This window comes from Gavialis gangeticus, unplaced genomic scaffold, assembly GCF_001723915.1.
Source record: "Gavialis gangeticus isolate Ggan-Ray unplaced genomic scaffold, GavGan_comp1, whole genome shotgun sequence".
Lineage (NCBI taxonomy): Eukaryota > Metazoa > Chordata > Crocodylia > Gavialidae > Gavialis > Gavialis gangeticus.
The window spans coordinates 7,934,264-7,952,054 of NW_017729016.1; the positions used below are offsets into that span (position 1 = coordinate 7,934,264).

Genomic DNA, 17,791 nt, shown 5'->3' on the forward strand with positions numbered 1-17,791 from the left:
ACAGGGCAGACCCTACAATGAGAGACTGCGGGACCTGAACCTGTTCACCCTTCACAAGAGAAGGCTGAGTGGGGACCTGGTGACCGTCTATAAACTCACTAGGGGAGACCAGAAGGGTTTGGGAGAGACCTTGTTTCCCCTAGCACCTCCCCCCCCCCGGCATAACAAGGAATAACGGCCACAAGTTGTTGGAGAGGAGGTTTAGATTACACATCCGTAAGAACTACTTCCCAGTGAGGGCGACTAGGAGCTGGAACCAACTTCCGAGGGAAGTGGTGCTGGCTCCTACCCTGGGGGTCTTTAAGAGGAGGCTTGATGCCTACCTAGCTGGGATCTTTTGAGCCCAGTTTTTTTCTCCTGCCCAGGCAGGGGGTCAGACTTGAAGATCTACAAGGTCCCTTCAACCCAACTTCTGTGATTCTGTGATCTGAATCCACTGTCTAATGGAAGTAAAACTGTAGTCGTCCCTAACACAGCCACGAGACTTAACACCCTAATCTGCCACAGGTACAGCAGGAGGACAGTGGCCCCCACTGTCACACTGCTGCAAGTGTGACATAAAAATATGCTAGAGAAATCCAAGGAAAAGGGTCCCACACCCTGCTACAAAGGAAGGCAAAACCCCCACAGTCCATACCAGTCTGACCATGGGGTAAAATTCCTTCCTGACCCCAAATATGGCAATTGGTCTGACTGTAAGCAGAGGGGTAAGACCCTTTAGCCAGGAATCTCTCCAGGTTTAAGTCCCAGCAGGAGCATCAGCACATCCCAGTCAAAATCCCCAGCCTTGGCTGCAGTCAATACCCAATGCCTCTGACGGAGGCTTAAAAAACGCCCCCGATGCGTGTAGCAGCAGGAGGGGAAAAAATTCCCTCACAACCCTATGTGGCAATTGGCAAAGCCCAGAAGCATGGAAATTCTCATAGTAAAACGTAGGCATAACTTCTCCTACGTCATCCCTGACTAATGTCTGTGCAACCTCTTTTTGAACACCTCCAGTGGTGGAGTCTACAGCTTCCTTAGGCAGTCTGTTCCACTGCCCTACTGTTCTAACAGTGAAGACGTTTTTCCTGGTACCTAATCTAAACCAAGTTGGCTACAACTTCAAGCTGGTGGTCTGTGTCCAACTCTCAGCAGCAAGAGAGAAAAGATGTTTTCCTCCTTCTTTATGGCAGACCTTCAGGTATTTGAAGGCTGCTGCCATGTCTCCTCTTAAATGCCTCTGAACTTGTCTGTTTCCTTCAACCTCTCTTTGTATGACTTGCCTACCAAGTGCTTTATCATTTTTTGTTGCCTGCCTCTGGACCCTTTCTAACTTTGCCGGATCCTTTTTTAAAATGTAGAGCCCAAAACTGCACACACTACTCTTAGATGAAGCCTAACTAAAGTTGAGGTACTGTCATGTCCTATATTTTGCATGTAATGCTTCTGTTGATGTGTCCCACAATGGCATTCACATTTTGTGTAGCTGCATCTCACTGCAGACTTGTACCAAGTCTGATCTACTAAGATGCTTAGATCTTTCTCTGAAGTGCTACCATCCATCCAGGTCTCACCCATTTTGTATTTATATTGTTGATCGTTCTTCCCCAGGAGTACCATGTTGCTTTTGGAAATGTCTGCATTCATAGCAGCTGGCCATTAGGAGAACCTTTTTTTATGTAGCTGGCTTTGGTTCTTCCTTGACTAGAGAGTAGCTCCTGCAGCCACATGTGGCTCAGGAGAGAGGAGTTCTAAATGGAGAATGTGTCTATGTGCAGGACCGAGGGGCAAGAAGTCCTTGCTTCTGCCCTTGCTAACAGATGACACTGATGCAATAAAAAAGATACCACCTATGCCAGTGCACTCTTGGCTTCAGAGTACATTTGACAATTTTTGACTTTGGTCAAATTGTAGTGGTCAGTTGACCAGTCAATGGACATTATTTGACTGGTCAACTGACCAACTTGTTAACCATAAATTTTATTATAGGTTAAATCTTGCTTAAAGCCATGGTGCAGTGCAGAAAAAAGTATATTCAGCGTTCGCTTATTAGTGTTTTGCTTCAAGGTAGGTTATCTGTTGCTTTGCATTTAAGCCTAGTACAGACTGTGGGGCTATTAAAGAAACAAAATTTGATTTTTAGGACCAAAATTCATTCATGTTTCTTTGTGTTTTTTAAAAAAAGCAGTGGGGGCGGGAGGATGGCAGGAGGGGAGAGAGAGGCAGGTATACAACTGAACTGTGTGATGATGTTTGAAATAACAGGGAAGATTCTCTTCCAGTGTGACAGCTGGTGCATGCAGCGCTACTTGTTTTGGGACCTGTTTTTTGCCTTCAAAATGTCAGTGCCTATTGATGCTAATACCTACTGTCTATCCATACCAGAACTTCTTTGTATCTTAGCCTAGACTACCTGTCCTGTTCATCTGGGACCAAAGTAGCCTGGGGTGAATTCTAATGTTTTGATCCAAGAAGTGAGGAAGGACTAATAGTTACTGCACTGCAGAAATCCAACAAATACTGTAACTGGGGTGTTTTCTGGGGTGTTTTGCACTAGGGGGTTGTGGTAGGGAAAAGTGTCCACCATTAATAGATGCCAGTTTTTTTAAATATTTTGACTTAAGAATTGATCCAAGAATCTTAGGTTTTTTTCACATAAAGAACTGTCATCCATCTTCTGTCTTAGGTAAATTTGAACCTCCGTTATTCCATCCAAATGTGTATCCTTCAGGCACAGTGTGCCTCTCTATCTTAGAGGAGGACAAGGATTGGAGGCCAGCAATCACAATTAAACAGGTCATAAACTTTTTCTGTTTTAAACTTCAGACATATGTACCATTGCTTGCTTTGTCATGTTGTGAGAATTCAAGATGTGATATGGATGCTTCATCATGCTTTTTTATAAAAAGTTCTGAATTGCATGTTTCATAGTATTACTTATACAACTGACTCTTTGTACTCCATCTCTCAAACAGATCTTGTTAGGAATACAAGAACTTCTAAATGAACCAAATATTCAAGACCCAGCTCAAGCAGAGGCTTACACAATTTACTGGTTAGTGCTTTTTTCACATGCATATGAATCAGCCCCTAGACGGTAATTTTTTGGTCTGTTCAATGACCTGAATTTCCAAGGTGTTTTCTTATGCCGCAGCGTCAGGTAAAAGTTTATACTGAAGGTCCCTTACCTTGTGCTGCTGTTATAACAGCACAGTGGCCTCAGTCAGGAATCAAGTTCCCATTGTGCTGCATAGATATGTCTAGAGTTACCACTTCTAAACAGCTGACAGGCTGGGATAAGGACAAAGCATGGCAATTAAATGAAACAATGATAGAGGCAAAGAAAAGGAAATATAAGGTAGCAAGTCATGGATACTAGTTGTTTGTACAGTTGTAGCTTACCACCTGACAAACTGGTACTTAATGGCAGGTTCTGTGGGCAAGTTGGTTTCCAGGAAAGATTTAATTAGTGAGCTTAAAACTGTTTTGAGCTTGTGATAAAGGGAGCCATTGGAAGGACTTGAAACATACGTAATATGTTTGAAGGGAAAAATAATGGAAGTAACTTTGGGTCTGCATTTTGCACAGGCTTAAATGGTGCAAAGTCCCAGTAATCAAGGCTGGAAATGAGGAAATCAAAGGTTCAAATGAAAGCTGTGGGATTCCAAGCTAACCCTCTTCCTCCCCTCCCCCCTCCCTGATCTTGGACAGTAATGATGGAAAAGTGCCAAGTTCTGGAAACACTTGGATCTGCTGACCCTAGAGGGCAGAGTTAGTGTCATGGGGCCATCAGGATCAAGGAAGGATAAGGGTGGAGGACTGGGCTTTAAAGTTGAGAGAACCTCAGTAGATTCTTCAATATCAGTGAATGCAGGCACAGGATGGGAGAAGATCCTGCATACAGCTAGGGACAGGAGCTCGAGGCAAGAGTCTAGACTGTGCATTCCTTGATTTTTAAAGGTAAAGGAATACGAGGCAGGTTATACTTAAAAGTAAGCTGCTGGGAGACAATGCGTGTGGAGTAAAATTTGTTTTAAAATCATACCACCAAATGGGAATCTGAATTTTACTCATCAACTGGAGCACGTCATACCAGCTTTGAGCAAAAACAAGTCCTTTGTTTTTGTGAGGGGAATCTATCTGGAGGAGGATATTCTGTGTTAAAATATTTGTCCCAGCTCTACCCCCAACTCACCCCCCATTCATAGTGAACTACAAAGGGCAGGTTCTAGACAAGTACCACCACAAAAGGAAAACAGGACTCTTGTATAAAGTCAAGCTCCTTTTGTCTGCAGTCTCTTGTTGACATTAACATAATAAGCATCAAGTTTCCAGCTAAGAACCTAGTTACAAGAGATGAAAGTAGTAGTTTCTATGTGCTTAGTTCTTAGCAAAAATAAAATAAAACTGTGAGGAACTTGCATACATTCTTACAAGTCTCTTGTATAGAACTGGGCTGTAGAAGACCTGGAGCAGGGCTTGTTAAAGCTTTTCTACAGCTGTATAGAGGCTCTTCAGCTATATCCATCCAATTTCCGTTCCTCATAACTGCATCAGTTCCAGCAGTCGTCATCTCCAGAACAAGGGACACCTACTGAATTGCAATACCTCTTGTGTATGTGTAAAGCCAAAACTTGATTTTTAACTTGAGATTAAAACCCAGAACACTCAAAGTGAGGTGCATGGATGCTAGCTCACAAGTCTTCCTACGTCTAGAGGGATTTCATCAGATGGAAGTGTATCTTAAAAGTAGACTGACCCAAGTGTGTCATATCTTCATAGGCTGCAGAGTAGCTAAAAGGATGTCTGACTTGTATGTGTACCGTGGTGATAGTCCAGGTCACTGTTACTCTTAATGAATAATTGGTGTTGTGAGAAATTACCCAGAGAGCAAGAGGTCACATGCATTTGCAACTTGATCTGGTAAATAAATACATGGGAAGATGTGATAATGTTTAAACAGGTCTTTTAAATTGAACTGTTATATTTGTATTCAAGAAAATAAATTGTTCAGATTTGTACTGGTGGCTTACTGTCTTAACTGCTGATCTGTTGCTCTGTAAGACTAATGGCATTTTAAGCACTGTTACTAGAATATTCCTGTCTTTCCTTGTTAGATGGGAGAAACTAAGTTCAAGTACACACTTATACAGACCTGCTAAGGCAAGAGATGATAGCTGGCAGGCTTCTATGGCGGAAAAAGATTGTGAAATTTTGAGGAGAAAGCACATCACTTTAACTTGCCAGTTAAATTGTTCCATGTGCAATCTAGGAAGCTTTAGAAGAAAACTATTATGACTCCAGTGTGTGAAGAGAACTTAATGAGATGTCATATTTTCTGCCTGCCAGTTTTGCTAAGCAAGCGTGAGCTGAACATCCATCTACCAGTGTGATGCGTCCACAAAGTTGTGGTCATGTCCCACTTCTCAAAATAATCTGTTTCCTTTTTCCTGCAACAAACACACCTTTTGTGCAAATACTAGTGATCTGTCTTGCCCAAACTGCCAGGTTGTAAGATTTGATGCCCCCTTCTAATCAAAGTGGATTCCAAATGACCTTTTTAAAGGAAATGTGTAGTTTTGGACACATGAGCTGTTACTCTGTAGCAGAGATCTTTCTCATTTAACCCTTTGATTGTTTAGTCGTGAGCTGGCATTTATTTACTGCTGATGCAGAATGTGGTGGCAAAAAAGAAGCTCTGGAATTCTGCCACCTACTTATTCAGGTTGGCCATTTCTCTGCCTTTCCTTTTGGAACATTTAATTAGAACTTGTATGGTCATTCGCAGAAGATTTTAAGGGCAGTTCTCATAGTTGTTCCTCTTTACCTAGAAGCAGCACCTGCTTTTGTAATAAGCTTCAGGATGCTTGCCACGTGTACTGAACTCAGTACTTATCTGTGGTGCAAAGCATTGTCAAATAGAGGCTAGGATGAAATTCTGAGTTGTGGATGTAGGTGTCTAGTGATAAAAGCTAGTACTGACACCCTTCTGTTGAAATTCTTCACCTTTTAAACACTTTAATTTTATCTTTTTCATCAAGTTTTTCTCCTGGCCTCAAATTAACAAGGATTCTTTTAGAGACTTCTCACTGACAACCTGTCACACTTTTAGCTTCTCTCATTCCTTGGAGTCTCGGTACACCAGAGACTTCTTATGGCTGAAGCAGGATGACTGCGCCCGAAAGCTTGCCAAGAACTTTTTTCCAACTACTCAGTTGATCTGATAAAAGATACCACATCTACCCAAAAAGCCCTGCCTGCTATGTCCTTAGACCAACCCAGCTCCAACCAAAAACCCAGCAAGGATTCTTCTCGCATGCGCGGGAAAGTTAGCATTAAAAAAAGGCAACCAGATAGCGTCTTTTTTGGGAGAACTTTTTTACAGTTTCATTTTTGCATTTCCTGGTTCTGAAAAAAAACAATCATCCCATTATGAGAGGGAAGAACAGTAAACCAGCACCTCCTTCTTGGCAAGGAAGCAAAGTATGTGAACTGTACCCTGACTAGTTCACTGCCGTGTACTGTGTTTCCGCAAGTCCCTGCTCCTCTAAGTGTATAGGGAAGCTTCTCTGTCTAATCTCCTGCCTTCAGAAATAATTTAGTCTCATACATAAGAACTCCTAGAACTCATTGTGCAGATTGACATCTGCTGTATCTGATATCTGTGTTTTTCCCCCTGAAAAGTAATTACTTTCTTTTTTTACTTTCCAGCCAAAACAGAGTGGAATATGAAAAGAGGGTTCGAGCACAAGCCAAGAAGTTTGCGCCATCATAAGCACCTGTCATGCAGCATCTTAAAAAGGAAGGGATTGGTTTGGCAAGAACTTGTTTACAAAATTTTTGCAAAATCTAATGTTGCTATGTACAATTAATATCCACTTAGGGGAGGGGGTTGTATGTGTGCCATTTTCCATATTCGCCACTTGTATACAGTTCTAAATTCGCTGAATTGCCCCCAGTTTTTTCATACAGGGTCTCTTCCTTCAGTCTTTTGTATTTTTGATTGTTATGTAAAACTTGCTTTTATTTTAATATTGATGTCAGTATTTCAACTGCTGTAAAATTATAAACTTTTATACTTCTATAAATTCACTAGTATCTCTAGTTACTTTGCTATCTGATGCAGGCATGCTTTAAAATGTTTAGAACTATATTTAGCCTCTAGCTGGCTGTATGAAAAAATCATGCCCTCCACCCCCTTCCCTCCCCTTAATTTGTTTTTCTATCTTTCAGAAACTAGGTTGTTATTGCTTAAGAGCCTCTGAGATCCAAAGTCAGCCAGCATCTTGATTCTGCATCACTTCCTTTGTGTTTATATGGCGTTTTTGTCTGTGTTGCTGTTTAGAGTAAATAAACTGTTTATATAAAGGTTTTTGTTTCATTATCTTCATTAAAACAATTAAAAGGAGGAAGGGCTTCCTGTTAAACAGTCTCAGACAAAATTTAGTAGATTCCACCCCTCTCTCCTTCTGTCCCTTTGTAGAAGCCGTTGATAACGTTCCATCTCTCTCATTGTCATCTGTTGTAGAAGTTGCCCCCTTTTAACTCTATTCTCTGGAGTAAAGGTTACACAAACTTAATTACTTTTAAATCCATTCCTGAAATCTTTTACGAAGAGTAAGCTCCAACTAGCATATTGTTAGCTAGATTGGTTAAAGTGGTCAGTACTGTAACTGGATTATAAATATAACAATAGACTGATAGCAAGATGCACTACTATTCTGTATATTAATTCTATAGATTCAGTTATTGATATAACCAGTTTGGAGTGAGGGTTTACAAATTGGAATGTTTTAAAACAAAATATGTAAGTATTGAACCTAAAGAATAGTAAGCTAGATTGAACTGTATATAATAAAGACTATTTTGCTGAAAGTGTTGAGGTAATTTTTAGAATCTACAGTTTTTAAATGACTGCTTTAAAAAAAAAAAGAGAGAGAACCATTATCTGAAAGTCAATGAACGTAACATTGGGAGAAGGGGCAAAGTTCTTGCCTATGTTTATAACTTAACTCTTATGACTAAGAGAAGAGTTTTTAAATTTAAAGAGACCCTTCTTTTCCTTGCCCCAAGGAAATTTCCTTGCACCAAGTCTGAAATGTAACAGCATTCATAGACTTATTTCCCACACTTCCTTTTTTGCACAGGTAATTCTACCAAACTGATGATGAAATGACAAAAGCTTCACTATATCTAAAATGTAAAGCCACAGCTGGACTTGCTTTGAAATATAACTGTATTTCCCTATTATATTTATAGTCCCATTTTTACCAAGAGATAGTAGGTTTGTAAATTTTAGGGAATGTTTTTACATTAACTGTCATAACCAAAGACAGAACTCAGCTTTCAACCTTATCTCCCTTGCTTTCATCTTTCCACTTTCTGTGAGTAGTGCGTAACATCATTTTTGGTAACTGGGTATTCATATATATCACTTAACAAAAAGTTGAATTGATTGATCAATGCAGAATAAGTTAAGGAAATTCTTTTTATCATGAATGAGGAAAAGATTTACTACCCACAGTCCCTGATCCAGTTTGCCTAAAAAGGTATGAAATGCTGGCCCCATGGAAGTAACTGACTTTCCTTCTGCTGATTTACTAATTGAAAGTACAGTTCAGGCGAAAGAAGCTGTGTCAGATGTTCTGTTTGACCTTCCCTGAAACCACATAGACTACTGTCTTATGTGCTCCTATACAAAGTGGTGGTTAGGAAGATGTTGTCTAACTTTTGGGATCTTTGAAAAATGGATCAATAAACGTATTTTCAAGTATGTACAGCTGATACTTTCTGAGGCAAAAATGCTTTCTTTACTCAGCAGCATGTTCAGTGTAGCTGTTGTACTACAAAAACAATAACGTGATTGAACCAGTTTGCATACATGTAGGATGCTTCTCAAAAGGCCATTCTTGTAATTGGTGTGCTGCACTTATAGGCATACTGGATAAGTTAATAATTCTAACTGTATACATTATAACATGATGTTTATCTCAATTTCTTTGCCTTTGCTTTCATTGTAACCTGTTGGTTAAGTGCATAAACCACTTAAGTGCATATGAACTTCAGTCCTAATGTCTACTTTGTAACGTAATCTTACTCTCTCCAACTGCTTAACTGGAAAAATGACTAAGGATATAGACAGATGTAACAAGCGGAATAATGAGCCAACAGTGTGCTCTCCTTGCCAAAAGTGCCAATGGTATTTTGGTTTGTATCAACAGGAGGGTCACTTGCAGATTAAGGGGAGTTGATTCTTTCCCTCTGTTCAGTGGTGGTGAGGCCTCATCTGCAGACTGGGTCCAGTTTTGGGCCCCATACTTCAAGAAGGATGTGGATGGATTGGAGAGAGTCCAGTGCAGTGACAAAAATGATTAGAGGCCTGGGAAGCAGGACTTACAATGAAAGGCTGAAAGAGGTAGGGTTATTTAATCGAGAAGAGAAGACGGAAGGGGGGTGGGGGATTTGATAACTGTCTTCAAATACCTGAAGGACAATTACAGAGAGGATGGGGATGGGCTTTTCCCTATGGCTGTAGGGGACAGGACTAGGAGCGATGGACTTGAACTGCAGCAGAGGAAATGCAGGTTGGAGATGGGGAGGAATTTTCTGATTTTGAGAGTGGGTCAAGCATTGGAACAGGCTGCCTGCAGAAACTGTGGAATCTCCATCCTTGGAAATTTTCAAGAGCTGATTGGACAGATACGTGGCTGGGACTGTTCAGTCTGGGACAATCCTGCCTTAACCAGGGGGCCTGGACTAGATGATCTTGAGTTCCCTTCCAGCCCTACTTTCCTATGACCTTAATGTCAAAGGATACCGATACAAGCTATTGGGATGCCACTACTACATCTGCATGATCTATAATCTTACAAGTGTGGGAAATCTGCTCCAGTTTTAATTCTGCTTCTTTCAGAATAAGGGGTAGGGTGATATAGCTAAGGGTTCTGCAGACTTAACAGGGAACAGCTGATCCACAAGCTGTAGCATGCCCTAAAATATATGTCCATACCTGAAAAGTCTTCATTTCAAGGCTGCTGTTAGTCATAGGACATGTGAGGAAAAGGTAACTAATGAGGGGTTAAACCAGAGCACAGGCTGTTCCTATTCTTAATGAGCACTTACATTGAGTGCTAGTAAATACACACTCTGGGGTAAATAGTTTTTTTTTTTTTTCCAATCCTGGGATTGTGCATTTAAGCAGGCCTCACTGCATACTGGTTAGACTAATAATACATAACTGGCATATAAAACAAGATGAATTATTCAGTTAGAATATTAGCATTAATATCTAACAAACAGTAACTGTTTAAGACCAAAGATAGGATTCTTCTAGCATAACACTTGGCTTTATTAGAAGATTTTTGTAGTGGAAGAGTGAAGTTGTAGCCATGATGGTCCAGAAATTATGTGAGATGAGGACTTCTTAGGATATCTCCTGTTGGACTAACTGTATAGTTGGGATAGAGCTAGACAATCTTTTGAATGCAAGATATTCTTCATCAGGTCTATCCCAGTTTCAGTTACTGAATTTCATTTTAGTATTATTAACATTTATATTTAAAGTTATGCTTCCCTTGAAATCTGTGAAAAAGTGGGTTATGTCCCCAAGAGTTCTATCTGAAGAATCCACTGATTTTAAGTATCTTCCATAACTTAATATAGGATTTTTTTCTTTTCATGTATTGCTTTAGTTGCAATTTTGTTGCTTTCTGTTGGGTTATATTGTGTGGAAAAGGAGCGATTATGTGTTTCTTTCCAAGGAGTACACCAAGATTCCCCTCCCCTTGGAAGCATCTGTCAGTTTTCATACCTTACTGCTCCAAGCAGGTGACTGAAACAATTCTGTCAACTTTGGAAACATCTAACATTTCACAGTTCTTAACAGTTTTATGGTAGGTGACTACATCCCAACCCTCCTGGTTTTAGGTTAATCTAAATGGCCGGCTCTTGTAGCATTTAAGTCTTTTGGGACCAGATTCCTGCACTGGATCACAGGTACTCAGGAGCTGGAGAAGGAAATAACTTGAAGGCTGTCCCAGTACATTTCAGACATGATGTACCTACTTTGTCTGGGCCTCTGGCTGTAGTGTCAGTGCCACCTAGTATTTGAAAATAGAATGACACATTCTTGCTTTTCAGGTCTTTCTGCATGCTAATGGAACATAATGGGAGTGGGAGGTTGTGGTTACAGAGAGGTTCTTGGGGCTAATCCTATTAAGAGCTTTCTGTCTGTCAGGACTGAAACCTTGTCTTGGGTTCTTTGCACTGGCTTCCCAGTGAACAGAAGTGTAAAGCATTAGAGGGGTTAAATCCTGGGTGCACCAAAGTCATCGGGACTATAATCACATCCAGTATCTCTAAGATTTCATAACAGCTAAGCTTTAAATGAGATTATATAGTTTTAATAAGATTGTTGTTAATTTTATCAAATGCTTAAAGAGCTCTTAAAATTACAAAGTTTAATTTTAGGGGGAGATTTTCAAAATGAAAAAGTTGAAAGAATTGCAGCTGCTGAGAGCAAGGCATTTTGACAAGCAGCAGTCAAATGTGAGTTGCACACCTGAAAGTAGTTTCATTTGAGTTGTGAACCATGGCATAAGCTGTGAGTGGACTAAGGGACATGGAGGTTAAAAGATTTGCTCAGGGTCACTATGCTAGCCAGTGGCAGCACCAGGAGGAAAATACTGGTGTCTTGTACCCCATCCATTAGGTGAGTGGTTTTCAAGCTGTTCTGCAGAGCCCTGGGTATCTGTGATAAGTCATCAGGGGTTCCACAAAGAGATGGGTAATGGCGGTGTGCTGCCATTGCCAAGCCAGCCCACCTGGCTCTGTGGCAGTTCACAGTGTTCACAGAGCCAGGGGTAACAGTGCCACAGCAGGAGTGACAGGAAATTTAGGAGGTTTGAAAATCCCTGCACTAGGCTGCACTGCTTTGGTTTACATTGGAGCAGTCCTCCTCTGCAAGTGCCCCAAGTAGCAGACTGTTGTGGGCTAGGACATGCACCTGTGCAGGTTGCACTGGGCACTCCTAAGGAATTGCAGGAGGAATGACTATTATGAGTATCCCTATTCAAGATTTCTGGGGCTTGTGCTGTGGGGTAAAGTCAACAATTAGGTGGCTTTGTACTGTCCACCAGGAGGCATTTAAGCACTTACAGGTGTAGGCAACAACTGAGCTGCAATTTGAAGATGGTGGTGGTGGCTGAATGGCAGATTTGGGTGCCAAAGTAATTCTGAGGATCTGTCCTGGAATATTTTACTTTTAAACACTTCTGGAAAATCTGAACTGAAGGGACTGCAGTTTGATTCATTCTGTGGGAGTGAGGTGAGTAGACTCCTAGCTTACTCTGCAAGCCCTTGGGTTGAAAAAAAAGTTCTAATATCTACAAAATAGCCTTGATAAATCAGTTTCTTATTACGTTCCCTAGATGCATGTTGATAAGATGAGCTGTATTTCAGCTTGACTGGGTAAGTGAATGCTACTGTTGGTGCTTATGGATATGGCTTTAAGAATCAAGGACGATGATGCCGTCCTTTAGTCAAATAGTTTGTGTGTGCAAAAGTCTGTACATGAATAAGATCACTAGGATAAGTTATGTTATTATGGCTAATTAGTTGGAGTAGGGACACTTAAAACTGGCCGGTGCCTCGTATACCTGTGTCAAGTAACTTGTGCCCACTGTATAAAGTTGCACATTATAATGTCAGAAGGGGCCATGTAGGTCAATCTCTTGCAGAGGCCACTAAGACTGCCCTGGATTGATTCCAGTTTGACCTCGGACATATATACTGAAACTTCTTGAATTTTGAATTTAAAAATGAAGAGTTACCCACAGCCTTGGGTAAATTGTTCCAGTGGTTAATTACTTCAGTGTTAAAAATGTGGGTCTGATGTTTAGTCTGGATTTTAATTTAATTTTCAAGCCATTGATTTGTTTCACTTCTGTCTGCTAGACAACTATCTAGCATCGAATGTCTGCATCCTATGTAGGCAATTATTGAGAACAACCAAATTGCCCCTTGAACTAATTTTTGGGTTAAACAGTTTGAGCTTCTGGAGTTGCTTACTGTAAGGTAGGTTTCCAATCTGTGGATCTCTGGAAAACTTTAGTTTATCAATACCATTGGATTTTGGACTGCAGAACTGGATACAACATTCCAGTAGTATTGTCAGTGGCAAATACAGAGTTAATATACTCCCTTCTCTTCTTCCTCCTCCTCCAGGTTCAATTCTTATAGATCCAAGGATTATGCAAGTCCTTTGACTCTATCTCACAGGGAGCTCATGTTCTGCTGATTTATCCATCACAGCCCCAAGTCCTTTTTTTTTTTTGAGTTGCTCCTTTTTAAGATGAAGTTCCTGAGCTGTTATCAGTTACGATTTTATATCTTCTTCCAGGTCATTGAAAGGTTCAATACTGTAGAACCAAGAACTGACCTCAGCAGGACCTCTGTAGAAACACACCCACTTAATTTACAATTATGTTTTGAGACTTGACAGATGACCAGATTTTAATCCATTTAATCTGTTCCAGGTTGTAGAACTAGTGGTACAAAATTCAGTGTTATATAACACCAAGTCAAATAATGCACAGAATTCTAGGTGTATTACATTGGCGCACTTATTTTTAGCCGTCAAACTTGTAATCTCATCAAAAAGAGATATTGAATTAATTTGATCAGATCTATTTTCCATAAATGTATATTCCCTCCTTTTATGCTTTTTCAATTCAGTCCCATATCAGCCACCCCATTATTTTACCTAGGACTGATGTCAGGATGACGGGGTCTGTAATTATTCTGGTCATCTCATTTATCCTTTTAAAACATTGGTACAATGTTAACTTTCTTCCTGTCCTTTGGAACTTCTTTTGTGTTTCAAAAGCTATAATAGAAACTTAGTGGTCCACGGAGCTTCTTGTTCATCTTTTTAAAACTTCTAAATCTAGGTTAGTAGTAGATGCTTACCACTTTCCTTCATTATAGTTAAATGAGAAGTGTCTTGTCACTTCACAGAATGATGATATAATGTGGCTTTTTCTTAAATGCAGAACAAAAATATTTATTAAATGTTTCTGCCTTTTCTGAATTACTGTTGAAGTCATCTGCCACTGTCTCCCAATAATGGGACACTATCATTATTAAGGTTCTTTTATTACTGATATTTGAAAAAAAATCCCTTTTCGTTGTCCTTAACTCAGTTCCTCTTTATTAAGGTGAGGTCTAATATAGAATTCATCTGTCTCAGACACAACAGTTTTTGAGTTAGGAAATTGCACTGCATGATATTTAGAAACTCTGAGGATGCTTTACTATTGGCGGCATGAGATTTGCACCATATATTACTTTAACATACTGGTTTGCACATGCTTTTTCCTCTGATGTATGAAATTAAAATCACTAAACTGTGCATCATAGATCCTAAAGAGCTAAAAATCAAAAGGGAATTTCCTTGTAGGTGTGAGAGGCCAACACTCCTGGAGCAACAGAAGCTTTCTATCCATTCTGTCATGGTTAAGTTCCAAATGTCCCTAGTGACGGATGCAAAGCTTATTGCCACATCCTCCCAACAAGCCACAGCATCAGGAGCCATATAGCCTTCCTTCTCTCTCCTTGGCTGCACGCTGCATGCATGTGTGGGTGTTCCTGACCCGCTCCGCTGTGCCGAATGTGTGGGCAGGTTCCCCGTCCTGCTGCACCCTGCATGGTGCCGTGCCTTGCCTTTAGCTGCATGGGTGCAGGCTTTCCCTCTGCACTGCATGGCACTGCATGGGTGCTCCGGGCCCCTGGCTCTCCCTGCAGCGTGCTTCCTCACCACCTGGGGCAGGGTCATGCAGCAGAAGCTGGAGGAGGGGGGAGAAGCCCCCAGATGCTGCTGCAGTCAGAGCGATAAGGGTAGCAGCAGCAAGGTGAGAGCCAGAGGCCACATGCTAACCCCTTGCGGTCTGCCCCTTGGTCAGTCCTGGTTTATCACACTACAACAGAAGCCTGTATTTTCAGTGGGAGTTTCTTTCTGCCCAGATGTCACAGTGATCGTTGCTCTAGAACTACCTTTGAAACATGGGAACAATAATTGCAAAACTACCAAGAGACGCAGCAAAAGTTACAGACTTCTGATCGTTGTGGTACTCCTTTATCACAGACAATCTGTGTCTTCAATTTCAGAGACTTCTCATTTTGGAAAAAAATATCTCTGAATTAAGTATCAAACCCCCAAGGCCTGTCCTTTTTCTGTAGCTCATTTTCTGCCAGAAAGGGCCAGGGGAGGTGGGGAATTCTGCCAATGACAATCCCTCAAACCAAATTGTGCAAAAAGATATTAAAAAACAATATAGGCTGTGCAGAAATTATTTAAAATATCAATCATAAAATGCTTCAGGCTTCAAACATTCTTTCTACAGAAATAATCATAAGGTGATTTATATCTGTCTAAAATACCTAGAAAGTGCCTAAAGTTTCTAGGTACTGATTCTTCAGAATGAAATTCCTGGGATATGGGAAATGTTACACAAGTCCTGAAGGTATCAAGGTAAATGGTCTTGTGGACAGAGGTTGGAAAGGCTGTCGCACATTCAGCATGTAATAATGCAAGCTGCAAAAAGCCATTCAGAGGTACATCTAACCTTAGGTATTTATAAGCTGTCCACTTCTTATCTAAGGAATGAGAAAATCTGTAGTGACATTAGAAAGGGTTAAACAATATTACATGGTCTATATATTATGTCCTCCAGATTTGGTACAGTAATTTGAGGCGGGGGGACAAAACAAATTTGTTCCAATTGTCCACTTGAGTTTCTGGCACCTTCCCTCAAAATACCTGGTCCCAGCCACTGCCATAAATAGGATATGAACTTTAAATAGTTCACTGATCTGATCCTGTTGTTCAAGTCCTTTGCACCAGTGACATTTCTTGGCTGGGAAAGTACTTGCCTAGTATCCTCTTTAAAAGATATGCTACGGTGAACAGATTCTTCCTTCCTGGAGCCCCTGCTCTGGAGGAGGAATTCTATTGTTTGATGTACTGGACCTGGCTTGTCCGCAAAAGACATCTAACCAGGGAAAAGAAAAGAGAATGTAAGCCACATATAGTAAGCAGTAGTTTCCAAAATGCCAGTGAGCTTGCCTATAGCAACTAAGACTTTCCATATTTTAATTATATTTATGATAGAAAATGATTGTGAATCTCATTTTTAAGGGGAGCACTTTTGTTATCTTTCTTTTTAATATGATTTTGAATTGCTAAAAATTAACAAGTTTCAGGCTGTGCTGCTAGTATTAAAGGTAAAGAAATCTAGTCTCTGTGGAAATCTGCTTCCTGAGAGATCACCTTCTATGTTCCAAATAAATAGTGCAAAATGTTAGTAATGTATTGCTTAGAAACAAGCTGCCTGTATTTGAAACAATGGTTCCTCTTTCCTGATAATTCAATTTAATTGCTTACGTCAGTTGCTCTCATTAGTTTTTCATTATAAACTGAACGTAGCAATCCTGGGCACTTCAAAAGAGTAGGGCTCATTCAGACAACCAGAAATGACAGCCAGTGAGGGAATATGCACGAGTATCTATGTGCCATAGGCAGGAAGGGCTTGGCTTGGCTTTTCCCTCTCTTTCTAAGATGGAGCTTCTGTGGAAGTTTGCATATTCCTGTAACCTGCCATTTTTACCTATTTTGGACACTTGTACCTCATTTACTATTTCTGCCTCCTTTTTCATAAAGAAAAGGTTGGGGAGGGGTTGGTATATCTGACTTCCGGGGATTACTAAGTTACTGGCATCCCATCAGTTACATTGTTGGTACTGGTTATTTATCAAGTATTGTACCTGATTTTGTGCCAAATGTCTTTGTAAGCCAACTACGTGCTTACATATAATCAACCAACATGCATGCACTGGGGTTTGGAAAATCACATAGACCTTGAAACCGACAACAAAACCCTGCCATTGTAATTTGTTCAAATCTTATCCAACTTTCACCTGTTCTTGATGTCATTTAAAAATTATTCCTTTTTCTTTTTTATTCTTGACTAATCGCCTCAGGACTTTGCTGTTCACTCAGTCTCTGTTCAGCTGCATCAGACATCTAAATCTGCCAACAGCAAGGATGTTTGGAGTGGTGGTGCTCAGGTGGAATTCAGCTGAAGCCATTAAAGTTGTAAGAAGTGACACTGAGTAAAATGAGCAGACTATTTGATAGTTATAGTGATCTGATCATATGCTAAGGACCCAAAAGCCACTGCCATATTCTTACATTTTGCTGTGCAGTCACTTTTGGTCAAATTCCTTATACTAATTTTTTTAGCCCAGTATTGCCAGATTTTAAATCCACAAAGGGATTGTGGGGCATCACAGGTGAGCACTGCAAAAGCTAATTTATAGGGACCCTGTTGTCTACTAGAGCTCAAGCCTGTCATGTTCTTTTCTATAAAGTGTCAAGAGAGCTAAACACCTACAACTGGGATTTACAGAAGCAAGCAAACTGAGCAGGTGCTGCCTGACTTAGCCAGTCTGAAATGCTGTGGGGAGGTGTGTAGATTAAGCTGTCCCCCTCGGGGAGTTAGGTCGCCTAACTCCGGGTTGCACTGGGGTACCTCTCCCATGAAAACCAGCGGTGGTGCTTCTAGTGCTGCCCTTTTACTGGTTAGAGCATCACTGGAATCTCGTGGTGCACTGGAGAGGTGCCGGAGGACTGGAAGAGGGCCAATGTGGTTCCAATCTTCAGAAAAGGGAGGAAGGAGGACCCGGGAAACTATAGGCCAGTTAGTCTTACCTCGATCCTAGGCAAGCTGTTTGAGAAAATAATTCTGGCACA

At 40.7% G+C, this 17,791-nt stretch overlaps 1 protein-coding gene across 1 annotated transcript in view; it reads left to right on the top strand.

The window, feature by feature from the left end:
- Nucleotides 1–7,353, top strand: part of UBE2I (ubiquitin conjugating enzyme E2 I) — a 17,957-nt gene extending 10,604 nt beyond the window's left edge. Inside the window, exons 5-7 of the mRNA XM_019512811.1 lie at nt 2,669–2,778; nt 2,958–3,037; nt 6,694–7,353. Of these exons, the coding sequence (XP_019368356.1) occupies nt 2,669–2,778; nt 2,958–3,037; nt 6,694–6,757 (254 nt within the window). The 3' untranslated portion in view covers nt 6,758–7,353. The remainder of the gene's footprint in view (nt 1–2,668; nt 2,779–2,957; nt 3,038–6,693) is intronic.
- The last annotated feature ends 10,438 nt before the right edge of the window (nt 7,354–17,791 follow it).